This window comes from Asterias amurensis, chromosome 20 (assembly GCF_032118995.1).
Source record: "Asterias amurensis chromosome 20, ASM3211899v1".
Classification (NCBI taxonomy): domain Eukaryota; kingdom Metazoa; phylum Echinodermata; class Asteroidea; order Forcipulatida; family Asteriidae; genus Asterias; species Asterias amurensis.
The window spans coordinates 11,243,943-11,264,993 of NC_092667.1; the positions used below are offsets into that span (position 1 = coordinate 11,243,943).

At 38.0% G+C, this 21,051-nt stretch overlaps 1 protein-coding gene across 1 annotated transcript; it reads left to right on the forward strand.

Annotated features, from left to right (window-relative positions):
- The first annotated feature begins 3,675 nt into the window (after positions 1-3,675).
- LOC139952576 (stathmin-2-like) lies at positions 3,676-19,123 on the forward strand. The gene is made up of 5 exons (XM_071951759.1): positions 3,676-3,781; positions 8,846-8,952; positions 12,858-13,006; positions 13,619-13,810; positions 16,609-19,123. The coding sequence occupies exons 2-5, from the start codon at positions 8,928-8,930 to the stop codon at positions 16,705-16,707; spliced, it is 465 nt and encodes a 154-aa protein (XP_071807860.1). The 5' UTR covers positions 3,676-3,781; positions 8,846-8,927; the 3' UTR covers positions 16,708-19,123.
- The last annotated feature ends 1,928 nt before the right edge of the window (positions 19,124-21,051 follow it).

Genomic DNA, 21,051 nt, shown 5'->3' on the forward strand with positions numbered 1-21,051 from the left:
ACTGTACGACGCGGGAAGGGGAGACCGGCCCGCTAAGTAGTAGCGGGCGAACATTATAAAGATACAATAATCAGATGACGTCCAGTATAAAAGATGGATCTACATGTATTTACTCAATAATCTTAAAAGTATAGCAGTGCACAGTGCATAAAAAGCATTCAATATCCCACTTAATATTTACAACCCAACCTAAACTCAACATGGTTTATGAGACACAACCGTTGCAAATCACTCGGATATACATTTTTTTTTCTGAATAGCATAAAACAACTAAATACTCCATAGGCGGACTGAACACCGAGGTTTTAATTTTAAAACTTCATACAAGAAAGGCAAACTGAATGATATAGTCTCGGCGAGACACTTTCAAATCTGTTTGCTTTGAAATCCGGTTTTTGTTACCAATATCTCACTTTAACCTTTTACAAACTGTGATTACCATGGCCTTATAAAACATTAACCTGCCAACTCACTGCACCATCATTCGACATAAAATAACTTTCAAACTCCTTCCGTACATCCTTAGCTTCAGCGGAGTAGAAATTCGACCCACCTAAATTTACCGAGAGCATAGATTGAGATGGAAGATCTCCTCTCCATGATCCTGGTACAACGGTCCCACTTTGGACGTCTTCGTGGTCAATTATGTCAGCCGGGGAGTAAATATGACGTGTTGCTGACGTACTGCGCAGATAGTTGTGAAGACAACACGATGCCAACACCACTTTTTCTACTTTCTCCGGAGCCAGATTGATTGGAGCCCTGAAGACTCTCCATCTGTTAGCAAGAATACCAAATGCATTTTCAACGCATCTTCTTGCCCTTGACAATCTGTTCAAGAAAAAAACGGACACAAAGTTATTTAAAAACGCATTTCATAATTGTCATCAAAGTTGCGTCAACAAAAGTTGCCTCGACGTTGCCAGAAAAAAAATTCTGGTTGCCAGTAAATTGCCCCGTGTGACAAGGACTTATTAATAATCAACCTCCGTCATTTAGCCGATTGCGAGTTTGGGCGCGTGATAGAATGTGGGGCGATTTTCGTGGCTGAGATGCAGAAGAATAACCGCGGTCTAAAGGCCGGTTTATAGTCGGTCGCGTGATGGTCGCGCGACGGAAATCTTGCGCGCAATCCTAATACTGAGGCCTAAAAATCGTGTCTTTTTCATAGATATAAAATTTAAATAACTAGATCGGCCGCGCATACATACGCGCCATTGCCTGTGTAGAAAAAGTTTTTGTTCGCCATGGACGCGGTAAAAAATTCACGTTCGAAAGGCGACGCGCGAAAATGAACACGGGAGATAGGCCTTTGACGCGCTATACATGTCACGTGCTGACGGCAAAGAGTCACGTGCTGACGGCAACGCACAGAAAATGTACACGGGAGATAGGCAATGGCGGCCCCCATGCCAGAACCCGCGTATGTACGCGCGGCCGATCTAGTTATTCTATTCTATATCTATGGTCTTTTTATGATCGCGCGTCAATATTTCCGACGCCCGACCATCGCGCGACCGACTATAACTCGGCCTTAAGACTTGAATCAAGTCTATGCTTGACCCCATAAACGCAGACAAGCAACCTTGGAGCGCATGAGAACGTGTGGTCAAGATCGTTGATGGACGTGTGGTCAATATCAGTTTTCCTGACAGTTGGCACAATATTGTAGAATACTCTTACAAATACTATGAAACTATAAATAGAAAGTGGCCAGACTAACATAGTTTGTTGTATTCCTTGTAATGCGCAGTAGAGTATAGGTCACTGCGCAATATAAGTGTCCGTATTTACTGTTATTAAGGCCGTGTCCGAAACGGCGACTTTGGCTACAGCTACGGCTAGATCGCGCGCGTCTGCCTATTCTTCAACACTGGTAGACGCGCTGATCTAGACGTAGCTGTAGCCGAAGTCGTCGTTTCGGACACGGCCTAATAAGCCTATTCGCTATTGCAGCTGCGCATGTCCGTTACTGCTGACAACGCAATTTGTTTATCTCCCGTGACCTTTTGACAATACCCGGGTTTATTGTCAAAAGGTCACGGGAGATAAACAAATTGCGTTGTCAGCAGTAACGGACATGCGCAGCTGCAATAGCGAATAGGCTTATTGCCGAAAACCCTCCCGATACACATCAGTATAATATAAGCCTTTTTGAGATAACAAACACAAAGCGAACACAATGCTACAACACTAAAATGTTTGGGTCAATGTGTGTGTACACACAGACCCAAACCAAACAGTACACTCCTATCACGTCCGCCATACCTCAAAAAGGCTTAGAGAACCCACCGTGCAGTTTCTGCGTCTATCGACATCAACTTGATTTCAAGATGAGATCGCTATTCTCCTCTGGATGCAGAGCATCAGCAGCCACGAAAAACTCACGCACCCCCGCAATCGTAGACTTGACTCAAGTCCCAATCCCGTGCCATCCCCAGGAAACAACTGTTTTGTGATGCTCTGCATTCCAAAACCTGTTCCGCATGCGAGAATTCTCGGGACCACATTTTGACGGCGAGCGCGCACTGTATATACTGTATGCTACGGGTTGTTTCATAGTAAGTTGTGGTAATAGCTTAGGGACCTTTCACACGAGAATGTGACTTGAATCAAGTCTACCGCAATCGTAGGATGACGGAGGTAGTCTAACAACAAGAGGGCGCTATTTAAGTAATTGTGGCCAAGGTAGACTAATTTTGCCACGATCGCTGACCGTAAGGTAAAAACAAATCATTCCCCAAATCTACACTAGAACCGATGTGTTTAAAGACACTGGGGTGGATTTCACAAAGAGTTAGGAATAGTCTTATCTCGAGTTAGGACCAGTTACTCGTCCTAAGTTAGGACTATCAATGTAATTTGTATAATATCTCCTAGGACTAGTCCTAAGTTAGGACTAGTCCTAAAAGTTAGGAGGCCTAACTCTGAGGGTGCCGTTTCTTGCAATGTTTTATACCATCAACCTCTCCCCATTACTCATCACCAAGAAAGGTTGTATGCTAATCATTATTTTGAGTAATTACCAATAGTGTCCACTGCCTTTAAACCTTCCTTTACCTAACTGTTACTTTTTATAATAAATTATGAGCAAACCCATACTTGTCTTAAAATGGTGGGATTCCCCCGCGGGTTTTACTAAAGTCTGGGGAGACATAAAAACATGGACATTACTCTAATGGGATTACCCACGACCTTGGACCCGAATAGTAATAATATTACTTGCGTAGTTTCTTATAAGAATAGTTGGTTTGTTTGAACTGTGTCGAGATCCTTTGGACTTTCTTTTGACACTGGAAAAACATGGAAATGCTTGAATAGTTTTGCTGAAATGAAGTTTTATTAAGGCTAGGCCTAAGCCTAGGCCACAACTATGTTTGTGAGAGAAAACAGAAGGCGTTTAATGCTAACAATACAGATCGATTTTGTTGTTACATTATTGCATGTTTTCTTTAGAACAGGACACAAACCCACATATTACATCCGCCTTGTTCTGGTGCCCATCTCATGTATTTGCTTGTCGTAAAAATTATTTTGCTGAGCAGTATTGATTTGAATAATCTAAAACAATGTTCACGCGAAGATTTATGCTCAAAAACAAAAATGCATGCGCGCCTATACCGCCCTCTGTTGAGAAGCATTACGCGATTCCAACACCCTCCAATCGAATCATTTGAAAACAATCACGTGGTAACGTTAACTGGATGCCGCGAATAAATCAGTGGAACGTCATTTTCATTTTTCCCACATTCGGATTGTGTGTGTTGCGTGCTAAGGGAAGGTGAGTTTCGCAAAATACCCTTTTTGTTTCTTTTACCTCATTGTAAATTGTCTAGAATTTGTGATTTTGGTTGTGCCTGTGATGTTTCAACCGTGTAATACACAATGCATAATCTGGGGGTGTATTGTTGGCTCCATGGTGGGGTTTTTTTGTGGGTAAACTACGCCCGTATTGGGGTTCGGTCTTGACTGACTGGCCGTGGGATGAATGCCCGAGTTACGCCCGCGAATGACAGTTTTTATACGGTCGGCATGGTCATCATGGATCGTAGTTGGTGTCGGCCTGGCCTGCAGGCATGGTGGATGAAGAATTATACTGGACAAAAAAAGCAACTTGGTTCTGTAAATTGCTTCACTTCAGTCTGATTTCCGTCTTGTTTGCTCCTTCTTTTAATTTAAAATCTGAATCTTATTCTTCAATTCAAGTTCAAGTAGAAACACTGGAGACATTTTGATTTGAGTGATGTCATGTTAATGCTAATTTTAATGGGAAAACGTTCCGTATCTTGCCACCATGATTTGTTCACTCATTTTTACAACAACAAAAAAGAAAATCATTTGAGTTATAAAATAATTCATCTTGCCTATGTTCATAAATTAAAATGATAAATGAATGAAAAAATGTTAGCAGGGAACGTTTTCATGGAAATTTAATGATTTTTTTTTGTTTTTTTTGTAGGTCTTATTAAAAATCCAAACTGATCGAGGTATCCCTTTTCGTAAAAATGAATGAAAAAATGGTCGCATGAAACAAAGTTTGAACCCCCAAAACACTATATGTGTTTGTAATGTGTGTGATGTTTTAACAAGGCCGACACAAATGTACAAATATAAAACAAGCAGGCTTAGATGGTTTTTTTTTTCTTTTGGAACCTGTCTTTATCTTCAATCCCTTTATCTTCGATCGGGAAATTCTTTTCCTAGTTTTGATTATAGCCTTTGCTGTTTGAGTGGCCCTTTTAAATTAAAGTTCTACAGACAGCTAGAACAAGTACAACCATGTCTGCTTGTTATTGTTTTACTTTTAAAGAAAACTGTTTTATATAATCTTTGTGAAATTTGTAATACATTGTAGCTTTTTACATAGCTTCCCTTATAATTATTGTATACAATTTAGTTCTCTGAAACCCAATTTAGCATGAACTACATTTTGACCCAAATTTCATACCAACCGTTTTTAACCCTGCTAAAAACACAGTGTTACAAAAAATACAAAATACAGGCAAAATTTAGGTATATCTAAACATGTTAACGTTTTTAAGATGAGAAGGGTTATTTTGCACCACTTTTAACCCTAAAATGTGATTTAATTGTCTCTCAATAAATTTTGTTTCTTTATCATTGGTGTTTTTCAATTATGCAGAAATGGAGAGGGTGGGGTATATTCTTGCCACATATACATGTCTGTGCAGTAATTTTAATATTAATATATATTGGTTTGCGGTAACACCATGTGTGTATATCTACTTGCCAGGTAGAGTTGTTCTTAGGGAACTGTCTTGCTTATATTCTACTGCCGTGGAGTAGAAAATCGGAGGTTCGGGAGACTTCTCAGTTCTGAAAAGAACTGTCCTGCTTTATAACTATTACCAGGGCGGATGGTATAGAAATTTGACTGGACTACTACTTTAGCTTATAGGATCGTAATAACTGTAGTGCCGCGGAGTCAGTTCGGAATTGGTCTCAACGTTTCGACTAGCTTGCTCTAGTCATCGTCAGGAGACTTAATATTCCAAAGATCATGATTTGTCTCAGATGTGGATGTTTTCAAATCCTCAAGTCAGATGTCCTGATTGGATCCCTACCATTGATCCTGACTCTTTGTTTGTGAGGTTGTTTAATTGAGTAATGCGCACCCAAACAAACTGGTAACTGAATTTAAAACCTCAGCTGCTGATTGAATGTAAACTTTGAATTAAGCAATACACTTACAGGGAACCATTTCTACTTTTGGATGTAGCAGATTTTTTTTTAGTGATGTGAAATAATTTTATGCACATTGAACTAGCAACGATGAGTAACGGACACATTTTGTATAGCATTTTGTTCTGCCATAGGAGGGAATTCATGCATGACAACATTTCTTTAGGTTTCATGCTGCACTCCCAAAACTTTCATAATTTTAACCACAATGCTCTGTGCATCAACAGGAGAATTTTGTGTTACTTGGCTATATCATCAGTTCTTTCTTTATGTACATGTACCTGTAGCATAGGCTTACTCGTGTTAGCAATCTACTCGTACATGGTTGTACACGTGCACATAACGTGTCTCGGATCGTTCCCGGAAGATTTGCCTAAATGGTCCACACTACCTGAGCTCATGAATACATTCATGTCCCCATGATCAACGCTGACTGTCCCCCTCATCTTAGAGTGCCACAGCCCGTTGGGCAATGAAAGGTGTCTCACATTCAGCGGCCAGGGGGGGGGGGGGGGGTGAATCATGTGGATGTAATAGTTAACCAGTGATGATGATGGAGGATGACATGGCCTGAGTCAATCAGGTATGAGTAAGACGTTTTACAAGTCATTCACCAAGGAGGAGGACACATCGAAGACATGGACACATCCTATTGAAAGAACAGTCTTCTCACTTGGTGTCAATGAACATGTATTAAAAAAATCAAACCTAAGAAAATTTGAGCTCAATTGGTCATCGAAGGTGCGAGATGAGAAAAAAAAGTTGTTGCACGATGTTGTGTGCTTTCAGATGCTTGATTTCAAGACCTCAAATTCTAATTATGAGGTCTCAAAATCAAATTCATGGAAAATTACTTCTTTCTCGAAAACTACGTCACTTCAGAGGGAACCGTTTTTACAAAATGTTTTATACTAATAATTATTTTGAGAACTTATCAATAGTATCCACTGCCTTTGGGTCTGTGTCATGATAAAGATTGTTTTAGATTTGAAAATCGGTAGTATTATCACCAGCCAAAAATGTTGACACCGTCCATGCTTGGGTAGAAATAGTGCAGAGGAAGACTCATGAATTTATTATTTGAATTCATTTGTTTTTACAAAGTTAAAAGAATTTTCTGCAAAGTTTAATAATTGTCGGTATCGTCCAGGCTTTCTTGGGTAGAAAGGAAGACTCGTGTTTCAAGAAAATTTATTATTTGAATTATTTATTTATTATTACAAAGTAATGTCTGCATGAAGTGTGTTGCTGTTTAGTAGCGGGTAGGTTTTATATTCTTCCTTTTTAGAACCCTTTCATAATTTTAGTAAATGTTAGTTTAATAATCCTTGAAGGATATTTTTCCTGCGTGGACATTATGTTCGCTTATGATTTTTGGCGACTCAAAACGGCGGACCACATTTTTAAACGAAATTTTCACATGTTCTGCTCCAAAAATATATATTATGTCAGTTGATGGCTAACATAATAATACATTTTTATAGATCTGGGGCCCAATTTCATAGAGCTGCAAGGACAAAAATTTGCTTAAGCATGGAATTTTGACCTTCATAAAAACAGGATTTCTAACAAAATTTCCATGTGATTTTCAGGATAAGCAAACAACAGCTGAATATCAGTACAGGCAATAATTGTTTACGTATCAAATGGAAATTTTGTTGGGTATCATGTTTTTTTGTCAAAGGAAGAAATTTCATGCTTATCAATTTTTGTGCTTAGCAGCTCTATGAAATTGGGCCCTGTATGTAATATTTATAGTACACAAAATACATGCATAGAATAGTATCGTAGTGTGTTGGAATGCCGATGATCATAATCACGTCCCAGACCTCGCAACAATTCTGTAAATTTATCTCCCATGAGAACAGAGTAAGATCCTTCATCATGTCCTCCTCTACTCTCTACTCCTTGCTACATCTGCATAATTATGCAGACTACCTCACTCTCAGACAAAGAGTCGGTTGCCAAACGAACCCGAGTCAACCGCATTTCTAATGCGAGACGGGGCACTCGACAAACCCCTATCGCTGCTTGCTGCGTCAAACAGAGAGACCTACATTGACTCTCTTTATACCCACGCAGCAAGGCCAGATATTCTGATCCGTACTGTATATAATGATATATGGTTTGACATAATATAATGCATGCAGTGGGGGTTAGTGAGGAAAAGAGTCTGAGAGTAGCTGTCAATTTTGCCTTGCTCGTTTCTGTCGAGGGATCCAGAGGTCTGTGCTCGTTTTCTGTGAGGGATTCAGTCAGAGGTCTGTTCAGATATTCCTGTTCTCCTTTATGTTGGCATTGATTGTTTTTTTTCCTAGTAGGGGAAAATGTTTTGTAACATGTAGCTTAGGGTAGTGTCACTACTGTCTTGAGTCTGTTTTCTGAAACCATACTGTTTCATACTGTTTCGATCTGTAATGCATATGTAAATGAGTACACATTTAGCATACACTGTGTTGTCGTCACTGAAATTATCTGTGCTTAACTTTTGGAGTTGTGTTAATACTGCAAAGATCACAGTACACTCGTACACAGTCATGACAGAGTAAAATACAGTGAATGTAGAAAATTATACTTGGATAACTTTAAGTGTGATCATCTTTGCAAGGCTTTATACTCATTTCTTACAGGTCTTGAGAATTGTTCACCTCTTAAATTATTTATAGGGCTAGGGGGATTTCATCTCGGAGGAGCAACGTGTTTATTTGGCCATGCTCATCTTAACAACCTGTTGCCGCAATTTTATTTTTCAGCGGCTCATACATGTTAACTGATCAATACATAGATCTACGGACTCAAAATTAACACTGTGGGCCAGTGATTTTTGCACAAAAACACGGCTTGATCCAAGTCGCAAGCACTTCCATTTTTCAATATATTTTGAATTGAATAAAATACCTAATTTTTTGTTTTTGTTTGTGAAAAAGTGTTGGCTGCAAGTATGAATCTGATGAATGTGTTTCAATTCTGCTGCAATTGAAGTTGAAGTTCAAGTACACTTTTGAGATAGATCCCCATTAATGCTCTTCCGAAAAACTCATTTAGATTCTCTAGTCTTGTAAAATAACTTCAGGAGCTAACCTATTTCATAAGTTAATATTATATATTTTAAAACTGGTATCTTTGATTGTTTTGTTTCTAGATTCCAATCAGTGTAAAAATAGCAGCTGTTGTGACTTCAGTGCCTTACGTTAACATCTCTTCATCTTACAAGATTTCATTAAATGCAGACTGCAGACATGCCTTCAGGTAAGATCACTGCTTGATACCGTACTTCTCAACAATTCACAATGATTGAGAGAGTTTAATAAGGGAAGAAGCAAGTAAAAAAAAAAGAGATTGTGTCCTGACGATGACTAGAGCAAGCTAGTCGAAATGTTGAGACCAATTCAAGAACTGACTCCCCGATAGTAATTATGATCCTAGATAAGCTAAAGTAGTAGTCCCAGCCTATTTCTATATTGTTTTCCATCCACCTAGGTATAAGCAGGACAGTTCTTTTCAGAACTGAGATGTCTCCCGACACCCGAACAATCAACTCCGCGGTAGTAGAATAAAGCAAGACATTTCTCTAAGAACAAACTCTACCTGGCAAATGGCAAGTAGATACACACATGGTGTTACCGCAAACCAAATAAAAAAAAAAAGTTTCATTTCAGAAGAAGCTCTTTTTGTAATTATCAAAATAAAACGCATTAAAATCTCAAGGATTTTTTTTTTTCGTCGAGTGAAAATGGTTTTAGTATTGAAATTGTTTTTTCTTTCACTCCTGACTTCTAAACTTGCAGACTTTTTTAGTCAATTGCGAAAGTGTTAAAACAACTAGATTAAATTTAAAACGGGTTAAATGCGTCACATTTTTACCTGAGCTGATTACAAAATACAAATTAATTACAATTGGTCAACTTGACTGGTAAGCAGTTAGAAATTAGCAAATTATTTTAGTCATCTATTTTTTGTTTTTCAGTTATTTAGAGCTCCCATTTGGCTTTAAGTTTTTTCTAATTTTTTTTTTAGTTCAAAGCACTTGCACTAAAAATGTAGACGTTGCAGATTTGTGAAACAATAAGGAATATTATTTGACACAAAGTTAGGTGTGCAGAGCAAGTATTCTTTAATTATCATACTGACAATTTTAGAAATTTCCTGTTTTTATGTTGACTGTGTTCCTTCTTTCTTATCCCTCGGCCTCGTCTGAGGAAGAAGGAAGAAATAGCCTCGAGCAAAGATACAAAAATTTCCCCCTGTAGAATTACATTTTAAAACTAAGTAAACCAGCACGTACTAGTACCACGGATTCTCTACAGACATAATTCCCTGATGATGATTTCCACTGTATTTATGCAGCCCACACTCGGAATAGCCATAAATGGCAATTATGATGTGGACCCACAGAAACACATTAAAATCTCAAGGCATGCAGTTTTTTTCTCGATCCTCTCCCTGTCGGGTGAGGACAGTAGAAATGAGGGTGAAATTTGATCAGTGATAAATGGACTCTGTTTATGCACGGCAGAATCGATGGCAAACTACTAGAAACCATACAGTTATATTTTAGTTATGTTGTAGTGTGTATGATACATTTGTCATTAGTGTGTTTATAGAAGACAAGTGTACTGATAAACTGATGGGGTGGAGAAAACAACAATTCCACATTGTAATTTTGTCTATAGTGCTTTTAAAGGTTTTCATCTCCTAGCTTTTTTGTACACTTGTCAGTTTAGTCATTACAGAACTCTGTATACAAAAGGCCTACATACATGTATGAATGTCCTGTCAGTTTAGTTTTAGCAATGTCACTGAAAGTGAAAAAGCAATATGTATGTTCATGTACCAGTCGCCCATCCTTGCGAGTTTAATGTCGGGGGACTGAACATTTAAGAGTGCTCAGTACACACGTTACAAAAGGTAGAAATAAGGGTTTGTGAAATGGCCGGATTGGGGTGCGTAATGTGTACGTGACTGACATGTATTTTATTGTCTGGACTCTCTGTACGCTCATTGTGGAATTTGAACATGAATTATGCTCGGGGGGGGGGGGGGGGGGGGGGAGGCGGGAAAGGTCTCTTTGGCCCTGAAACGGAGTCCTCCACTCGCCTACACAGTCATGATGAGTGGGATGGCAGTCTGAATACATTTGTCATTATAATTGTCTGCCATTTGGCAAATGAACTAGTGTTGTGCTTTTAGGGACCTCCAGCAAAAGTTAGATGCACTGACTCAATGGTAATTTAAGAATGGTTTGTACATTAGTTTATATTCAAGTACGTTGCACATATATTTTTGTATTACGTAGACATCATGCACTGTACTGCTGGCCAACGAGAGTAAAAGACAAACATTTGTACTGTGTTTTGTACACATAATATTATGCACATTCGTGAAGCAGTGCTCATGTTAAAGCCTCCCCCCCCCCACCCCAATGCAAGAGAGAGGAGGGGATCACTTCAGAGAATGTGACGTTTCAAAATACTGATAGTAATTGATTGAAATAGGGATATTTTTTCTCTTTTTTTTTCTTAATTTTTATTTTGCCAGTGAATATCAATCATGTTTGCATGAGAAATTCATAAATGGACAATCCGGCAGTCTTTTGTCTCATTTTTATACATAATACCTCAAAGTGTTGTATATCTTGAACAGAAACAAATTAAATTGCATTGATTTTGATATACAAGTACCTTTCAATGCTATTAAATAATACTTACAAAATAAGACAAATCTTCAAAAAGAACCAGTTAAATGCATGTTTTAAATTGCAGGAATTTAGTCTTTCCATTTTGATTATGGGTTTGTAGAAACAAATCTGGCCCACTCCAGGAAAAAAAATGCAGTCTTGTAGATTCCTCAAATAAAATACATTTAAATCTTCAAATAAAAACAGTTAAATTCAGGGTTAGCTGTGAGCCAGAAAGTTGTTTTCTCATTTTTCATTCTGGTTTTGTAAAAATAAATCTTGCCCATTCCAGTAAAAATATAGTTCAAGTCTTGTGGTAGATTTCGTCCCCAAATTGGAGCCCCTAATCATAGTTGTCTCAACACAGCCCCACTGCATCTGTGGCATAATCCAATTACAGAATTACATGCATTAATCCAATTACAGAATTACATGCATGGAAGGTTTCATGTTTAATTAGCTGACGATTCAGTCATGTGTGATTCATCTCTCAGAACAAATATTAGGGATTCCTGATTAGGGTTTCACTATTTTCACAACAATTATTCACTCTGGTTATTGAACTGTGCAAAAAATTAAATTATTAATCTCAGAGATGATTATAATTTTGTTTCTTTATAGTTTGTTTTGAATTGAACATGTGCAAACTGCCACTGCCGTGCCTCATCAGCGTCTGGAAGACTTTAGGGGAAAATTAAAATGTTATTTTGTTTCTTCAAAGCTTGTTTGAATTGAACGTTGCCTTTATTTAGATCTACATTTTGTGGCTTGAAAGCTGTCGCACCTTTAGTCACAGGCAACCACAATTGAAGTATTGAAGGCTGTCACAATAGTGTCACACCTTAGTCACATGCATGGTTAGCATGTTTCATAATTTCTTTAGAACTGACGGTTAGATGGTACACTGTACGCAGTGTACACTAAATGTACATGATAGATAGTCAAGCTAAATGAAACGTTTGTTGAAACTATTTTTTTTTTTAAATTGAGAAGCAAGCTAAAACAGGTCAACAGGGATGAACACCACAAAATGTTGTTATCAATTTAACTAAGACATAATCTTGTTTAAAATTTTGGCAACTTCCTCTCTGATAAGTATCATAAAAGGGTTAATAATATAATGCCTCTCAATAAACAACTTGACTTTAAACCCCTTTTCTCAGGTTTTTTTCTCTTATTACAACTCTTGGTGTTTCTACATTGTACTTTCGCAACCTTTTGAACCAAACAGTAATAAAGAATAGATTATGCCAACAATTTTTAAAATACCTGGGTTGACAAATTACTAATTTTGATATATTAATTTTGGTTTTTACCCATACACCGTCGGTGTTAGCACTGTGTACTCAGTACTTTCCCCCGAGTCCTGTGAACAAATATCACAGGCATCACTCGGGTGGGATTTGAACCCACGACCCTTGCAATTCTAGAGCAGTGTCTTACCAATATATTAATTATAAAATTTCACTCGTTGCAGAAATCAAGAAATCGTCTGGAATGGCGTTTGAATTGGTCTTCAAGGAGCCGTCCAAGGATGCGATCAGGAGTCCAATCCAGTCGCCTCCAAAACAGATCTCCTTGGAGGAGCTCAAGCTGAAACAGGAGAAGGCGGAGGAGAGGAGAAAGGTACATTGTACATTGTTTTGTGCCTATTGTTTCCTGAGAACAGGGCCCAATTTCATAAAGCCTGTAGATGCAAGCACAAAAATTTGCTTGGCATGAAATTTCTTCCTTAATAAAAGCAAGATTACCAGGATAAGGAAACAACAGCTGAATACCAGTATCAAGCAATATACAACAAATGGAAATTTGTTTGGTAATCTTGTTTTTATCAAGGAAGAAATTTCATGCTGAGCAAATTTTTGTGCTTACAGGCTTTATGAAATTGGGATCAGAAGACTCCTGGGCCCAATTTTTGTGGCTCTGCGTACCTCCGATCACGATTCCCCCCTCTTGTCAAGTGCTGAACTTCTGCGCTAGCCTAGTAATGTGGGCACACACGCGCAGAAGCCAAAATTCCCAGCTAACTCGTGAGCTACATTTGTACGCTTGCCGTAAGCACATAACTCCCTGCTTGCGTAAGTGCCGATTCTGGACCCGAAGTAAACAGAGCCATGAAATTGGACCCAGTTGTCTTACCGTCCAGTGTACACCCCCGCTCCCCAACACGCACAAATAATGTGCAGGTCAAACAGTGTTTCAAAACTGTTTTCATCCGTTCTTCCTTCCCACCGTCAGCAAACGGAGAAAGAGCTGAAAGAGAACCTCGCCAAGCAACACAGTCTCATCCAGGCCGCCAAGGCTAAGCAGGAGGAGTATAACAACACCTTCAAGCAGTCGACGTCAGAGAAGATAAAAGAGAAAGAGCAGAAGCTTAAAGAACAGAGAGAGGCCCAGCAAAAGTTGAGGGAGCAGAAGAAGATCGAGTTGGTGAGTCTATTTGTTGACCCGTTTCTTCCAAGTAAATGCTCCCTAGTCAATTTCCCCATGTGTTTCTTACATTTTAGGCAACGCAACATTTACACGCTCTCGGCCTAGTCACACGAGACAACTTTTGCAGGCAGCTTGGAGGCATTTGCAGTGTGTGCTGCAGGACCGCTTTGGTAGCACATGAGTCATTTTTACAATGTTTTACGATCTCCAAGAAAAAAACATGTGTGAATGGATTCTCTTCTTTGAAATCGCCTAAAACTGGTAGCCTGTAAATTGCCTCGTGTGACATGGCCCTTACTGAGGAACTCTCTTTAAAAGTGGTGAGTGTGGTAGAGATTTGCTGCGGGTGACGTTGGCGCCAAGGGTACAACCGACAACTCTCCCTGATTCTGCAGAAAGTTCCCTGAAAACAAAACAAGTCTGTCCATGTTCTGATGAACAATTTTGAAAATCTTCCTGATTTGATGGAAAATGTTTCCCGTTGATGGCTAGCAGTCAAAATCCATTTATACACATAATGTAATTCATTATTCAGGGTTCAAAATCAACAGTCTGTCCGCTAGTCTGAGATGAATAATAATGGCAATCAACTTGAGGGGTTACGATTTAAGAGCTTTTAGTTTTCATATTTTACTAACAGATTTATTTTTTTTTAGTATTATGTCTATTATAATGCAATAAATTTGACTACAAGTGTTGGAATATCAGACGCATTTGTTCAAGAATTTTCTGATTTCATATGTGAATTTGTATTTATTAGTTTTTCACTTTTAAAATGAGCAATGGGTGTCAAGTAAAATTGAATGCAATACAAAATGACACCTTTATACATTGTATAATAAGTTAAATACATTCATTTCTTATTGTGCAGTGTGCACACATCCCCGTTGAAGTCAATTTTTCTTTGCTCATTTTGTTCCTTCAGCCCCCGATTTCACCAAGCGCTGCGACGCGTCGCAAGGGCGAGTTGCGACCGGTTACACGTCGTAAGTTGCGAACTCGTCGCAGCCGCGTAGTGTCTTATAGGTCTGCGACGCATCGCAAACCCTACGATGCGTCGCAACTTGCGATGAGTTTCGTGAAATCGGGGGCAGGACTACTAGTGCTGTGCATAATTTAGTCTAAACCTTAAAAAAAAATTATATATCAGGAACTTTCAAATTTCAAAAACAAACTCTAATCGAACGATTATTTAATCCATTGAAAATGGCATCCTTGGAAAGTGGCTAGCAATCACAAAAAAATGCATTGAACTGCATTATAACTAGGGGAAATTGTGCATCAGGATGTGTAATAGCTACATTTCAGAAAATAAGACCACTGGGGGTGCAAAAAAACCCTTCAATATTAAGGTGTTAGCATCTTGCTGGATTTGCTGCGACATAGTAGCATGTGTATGCGAGCAAGATGCAAATAATATGATTCAACGTGTCGAGCATTCAGCTGGAGTCGAAAGGTTAAGACACATGCAGACAGACTGTTCAGTGAAAGAAATAAGGGGGGGGCTGTGATGCCATTTTTCAATGAGTCATCCTCCACACTGAGTGCGTCTCTAGGCAGCCAGTCCTGCATATTCAATGTTACCACTGTCTCGCATTTAGTCACATGCCAGACGAGGTTTTTAAAGACGGAGCGAACACAAAAAATGTAATTTATGTCGCGGTGTGTCTCTCATCACTAGTACGTGCATCAGGGGATTTTTAAAGGTTTTTTCTTTCTGCTGTCATTATTGTTTACATTCTTGAAAAGTTTTGTCTTCAAATGATCGGATTGTGAAGTGTGTTTAAAAATAATATATGAGGGAAAATAATGTATTTGAAAATAATATGAGAAGAAAATGTTTGCGTTCATAAATCAAGAATTGTCTGATAGTTTGTATCTGTGTTTTTGTTTCTTGTCCCCTCGTCTGTTTTGTCTGGGTTTTTTTGTCTTGTCTCTGTTGTCCTATTTAGCTTCTCAAACACAAATAATGTATTTGAAAATAATATGAGAAGAAAATGTTTGCATTCATAAATCAAGAATTGTCTGATAATTTGTATAGCACCCTGTGTTTTTGTTTCTTGTTCCCTTTTCTGTTTTGTCTGTTTTTTTTTGTCTTGTCTCTTGTCCTAAGGCTTCTCCAACACAAGCACAGGTCTGCTTATTTATCTGGGTGTGCCTCCTGCCCTAATAAGTGTTCCATGTTTACTTAAAGGCACTGTACACGTTTGGTAATTGTCAAAGACCAGTGTTTTCACTTGGTGTATCCCATCATTTATAAGCATAAAATAACAAACCTGTAAATGTTTGGGCTCGATTGGTCATCAAAGTTGCCAGAAAATGATAAAAGAAAAAACTCCCTTGATGGACGAATTTGTTTGCTTTCAGATAGAAATAAAAGACTTCTAGCTAGAAGTATTTTAATATTTTAATGAGAAATTACCTCTTTCTCAAAAACTACATTACTTCAGAGGGAGTCGTTTCCAAGAATGTTTTATACTATCCACAGCTCTCCAATGCTCGTTACCAAGTCAATTTTTAAGTTAATATTTGTTTTGAGTAATTACCAAACGTGTACCTTCCCTTAAATTATGATATTAATTTGTACATGCCTCTGAAAATGTCTCTGAATCATATTGAAGAAGGCTGTTTACTTGTTTGTGTTCAAAGGAGACAAAAGGGACATTCCAATTTTTCATTGATTGATGTGACAAAGATCTTTTTCTTCCTCCTTTTACAAATAGTGTAATATGATCTGACCAATTGTCTTTGATATTTTGAGCTGACAGAAACAAAATCTGCTTTTTCTCTTACAGGAAGAACAACTGTCGAAGGTCCGCGCAAATGCAGCAAAAATAAAAGAGAGTGGTGAAGCAGAGACCATGTGTACAGCCGACTCTACCAGAGCACAGTAGTTCTATCTAGCCAGCACTTCACATTAAACCTGCCTTTCATGCCCTCTCCCTCCAGATATTCTATCATCACCTGCGCGGGGAAAACAAAAATAAAACACACAAACAATTTCAGCGAAAAACATTTTGTTAGTTTGCAAACACGTAAATTTATGTATACATGTCAGATTGTTTGTAATGTGGAACTGGAAAACTTCCCCCATAATCTGAATTTGGTTCGATGGCTGTATGACTTTCATAGCGCGAGATAAATGCGTGAAGATTTGTTTTTTCGAACTATGCCCAATCGCTTGTCTTGGTCTATTTGCAAACTGGCCGTGACAGGCCTGCTTATTAAAAGAACTCACATTATTTTTTGGCGTGCCTTATCAATGTACAGGGGCAATCAGTGTTGATGGTTTTTTGGAAACTGAATATTTAATTGTGCCATATTATGTAGCGCAGTTTGTTTGCTGTTTTGTACTCGATGTTCAATCCACGTGTAAGGTGCTTCATTAAAGGATTGGGGTACTTTTTGTAATACAAAACATAATGTCCACAGATTTACACCGCTTGAAGATGATGATAGTAGATAGCTTACCATAAAATATTAGTTGCTGAGGTGCTGTAGTTTTTGAGAAAGGAGTAAAATAATGTTACTTAAATACGTTTTACATGCTGAAATAATTTTAGTGACTTGTTTTACTCATTTCTCAAAAACTACAACACCTCGGCAAGTAATATTTTAGGGGAAGCTTTTTCTACCATCATTTTTTTCAAACTGTGTGAGTTTGATGTAAATCTGTGGACATTGTGTTTTGTGTCCTACAAAAAATACCTAGACCCTTTAATCAGCAATTCAAGGTGATTTTTTAATTGACATATTTTTTTATGGGAAGGTATACTGAAATTGCACATGCCCCCTGAGTCAATACAACATCTAAGGGACACACTGTACTGGGTGTGGCATATGGCATTATTTGAAAAACCTTCTGAATTTTTTTTGTAGAGGGGGGGGGGGGGGGGAGTATGACTGAAGGAAAAAAAACCAAGTAGTCTGCAGGAAGGGATTTGTTTGAAAGGGTGTTGCAGCTTTTTATTTGGTCAGAAAATGAAACATACAGCCTCCAGGCTTCCAGTGTTGTGGTGCTGCAACGGTTTCTGCTTGCTCGGAGCAACTATGGAAGTGAAATTGTAGCAGGTTTTTAAGAAGCTGCTGCACCATCGTCAGCTTTGTGCTTCGCCATAATTTATGCTAAAGCTGTTGCCTAGGCATAAACATGAGCATGAAAAATAAAGGGGAGCACTGGTTATGGTTGAGTTTTAAAACACTTGTATGGGTTCGTCCACGGAGCACGAATGGACTTGAAATGCAATGGCTTTCATTTCTTGGCGATCAAGTGAATTGTACTTGTACTGTTTTTGTGTGCAATTTTTTGCATCTCATAGCACAACATGCTCGGGCTGCATGCTTTTGCAAGACTTTAAGACTAGGGCCATTAATTACAAACAAAAAATCTCGCAACTGCAGGTTGACTTGGCATTATATGATATTGTAAATGTAAGCTTCACTCATGTATATGATAAAACCTTAAAAACCTATACTAATTGCTCGAGTATGGGAAGTTTCTATTGTACGGTAATTGTCCGCATCACCTGCATTCACAAAATATAGTCACAAACAATGTAAAAATGCACTTTAGTATTGACGTATATCACAGTAGGTTGTTTATTAGTAGTGTTGAATATCAATGGTAGTGTTTACAGTAAAAACCCATAGCATCAACAAGCTCTATATTCTGAGCATATACCCACAGCAAGTTTAGCTAATATTGAAAAAATGTAAAGTTTAAAAACCTGAATGTGTCGTCACGTCCTGGACGTGGGAGATGTCATGGGATTTATTATGAATGGAGCTATCCTGTGACTATGTTAGTGTGTGAAATTGTATACCAGATATAATCCACAAATAAGTCTCACTGATAATACATTATCATTATCTTTAATAAACTGCAGCCATAAAAGCACAGGAGTCTATACATTATTCCATCATCGGGAAGTCAAATCATCTCCTGTCCTTGGGCACCTGGCGGCTCGGTGACCGCTCTTTATTACGGCACCCCTATATTCCGAAACCTCCCTTGAAACTTACAAGCTAGGTTAGGGTTAGCATTATGCAGTAGCAGGGGTGTGATATTTCAGACTTTTGTCTGAATTCAGAGTTTTAAAACTCTGGGAAAAAAAGAAAGAAAGCAAGCTATACTTTTCTCTGAATTATCTACTTATCTATCACTGATTCTCCAAAGCTCCTTTGTAACTCTGAGAGTTTAACAAATATAGTGGAATTGTCATCACTTCAATGTACCTCCTAAGATCAGGGCCCAATTTCATGGAGCTGCTTAAGCACAAAAAGTAGCTAAGCACAAGAAATTATGCTTACCAGAAAAGGGTTACCATGTCACATGTACAATTCGTGACTGGTATCCTGCTCATTTCTGCCAAGCAGAAAAGTGTTAAGCAATATTTTCTTCTTATAAGCAGCTCTATGAAATTGGGCCCTGGAGCCAAGTTTCAGATTTTGTTTTTGGTGTCAGCAGTGACTCTCGACCCTGGGTTAGGAGTATGAATAGGAAAATACACAAGGGTGTCGGAACATAGGGGTGTTGGAACATAGCTGTGTAACCTATGGTTCTGTTCCCTTATCTTGAATGTATTGGTGTCCCATCTTTATCTGATCATAAGTCAAAACTGCCATGCATCACTGTAACATGTAAGGAAGTCAACTTCTGTCCATCATTAGTCGAGCCCCCGGAGTGGCAATTCTTGACCCCTCGGAGTTGTAATCCTTGACCATCCTTGACCACTATTTAGTAACTATAATATTACCCAGTAGAAAGAGTAGCGTATAAGTATTGTGAAGTGTGTTCTATTGTAGGTGTGTTTGCCTAAAAAAATATTATTAAAGAAAAAACAAATGATTCGCATAAATGTTAATTATTTTGATACAAAAATATAAATGTACGTACTAAAAATGACTTATGAATATTAATTAAGCTGTTGACATCCATTGTTTCAGTCTGTGCTGCCATGACGGTTTTTCACAGTGTACTTTATGAGAGCCGATCTGGATATTTTTGCATGCTGGTGTTTAAATGTTGGTCTACTTCAGACCCCATATCTAGAACAATTTATTTTCTTGTTTTTGCCAGGTGCACATCCAGAAAATTGTGTAGTGTGTAACTCGCATAGCAGTGTCTTTTAAAGTCAGTTTTTGGTTGTTATATTATTGCCTTATTGTTTGAAGAATTTCTTTTATATTTAAATTGTAAGTATTTATTTCCACGTTCTTCCAAATTTTGTACAAATGAATGATTTTGTTAGTATGTTACATGAATATGTTCAATAGAAAGAAACAAAACTATATTTTGAAAGGATCTGGGTACTTTCTCTAAATGTCCACGATTTTTATTAAACTTACAGGGTTTGAAGATTATGATAGTGGAAAGCTTCCCTTTAAATATTACTTACTGAGGTGCTGTTGTTTTTGAGAAATGAGTAAAACAAGTCACAAAATAATGTTTGTCTCAAGAACACACAATTATTTCGGCATGTAAAATCCCATTAATCAGTTATAAATAGCATAACTGGTTTATACGTTCTACATGCTAGAACTGAGACAAAAATTATTTGTTTTACTCATTTCTCAAAAACTACAGCACCTCAGTAAGGCATATTTCAAGGGAAGCTTTCTACTATCAATATCTTCAAACTGTGTAAGTTTAATGTAAATCTGTGGACATTGTGTTCTGTGTTAGGAAAAAGTACAAAGACCCTGCATTAGTCATGCATTTGTCTGACCTAGCACTGTGTTAAAATACACTATCAATTAAAATCTTGAAGAAACGACACTGGGTATGGACCCATTGCATAATGCGCAGCCTGCATATACGCGTGCCTCCTGTCCTCCATTTTGTGGGTTTAAAATGTGCACAAAAGTATTGTACTCATGTTTACACACCAATGTGCGTGTAAACACGTGTACCATCCTTTTGTGCATGTTTCATTGCGACGCGCAAATTGGAGGACGGGGACGCGCATGCAAGTGCGCTGCGCATTGTGCAATGGGTCTTTAGATAGTGGGTCAAGTCCAATTCTTATACAAATATTATAACCAAATTATATGCAGATGTACACTCTGCTGGACCGCAAAAAATATTAGATAGAAACGTTAGAAAATGAAAGTTTGAAAAATTAATTTTGTATTCATTTATTATTATTTATTCAGAGAAAGCTGATGCCAAAAAAAGTATAGAAAAGTGGTGTTTCTTATTATTTGTCTTCATGTATTTTTGTTAAAGTTTACATCTA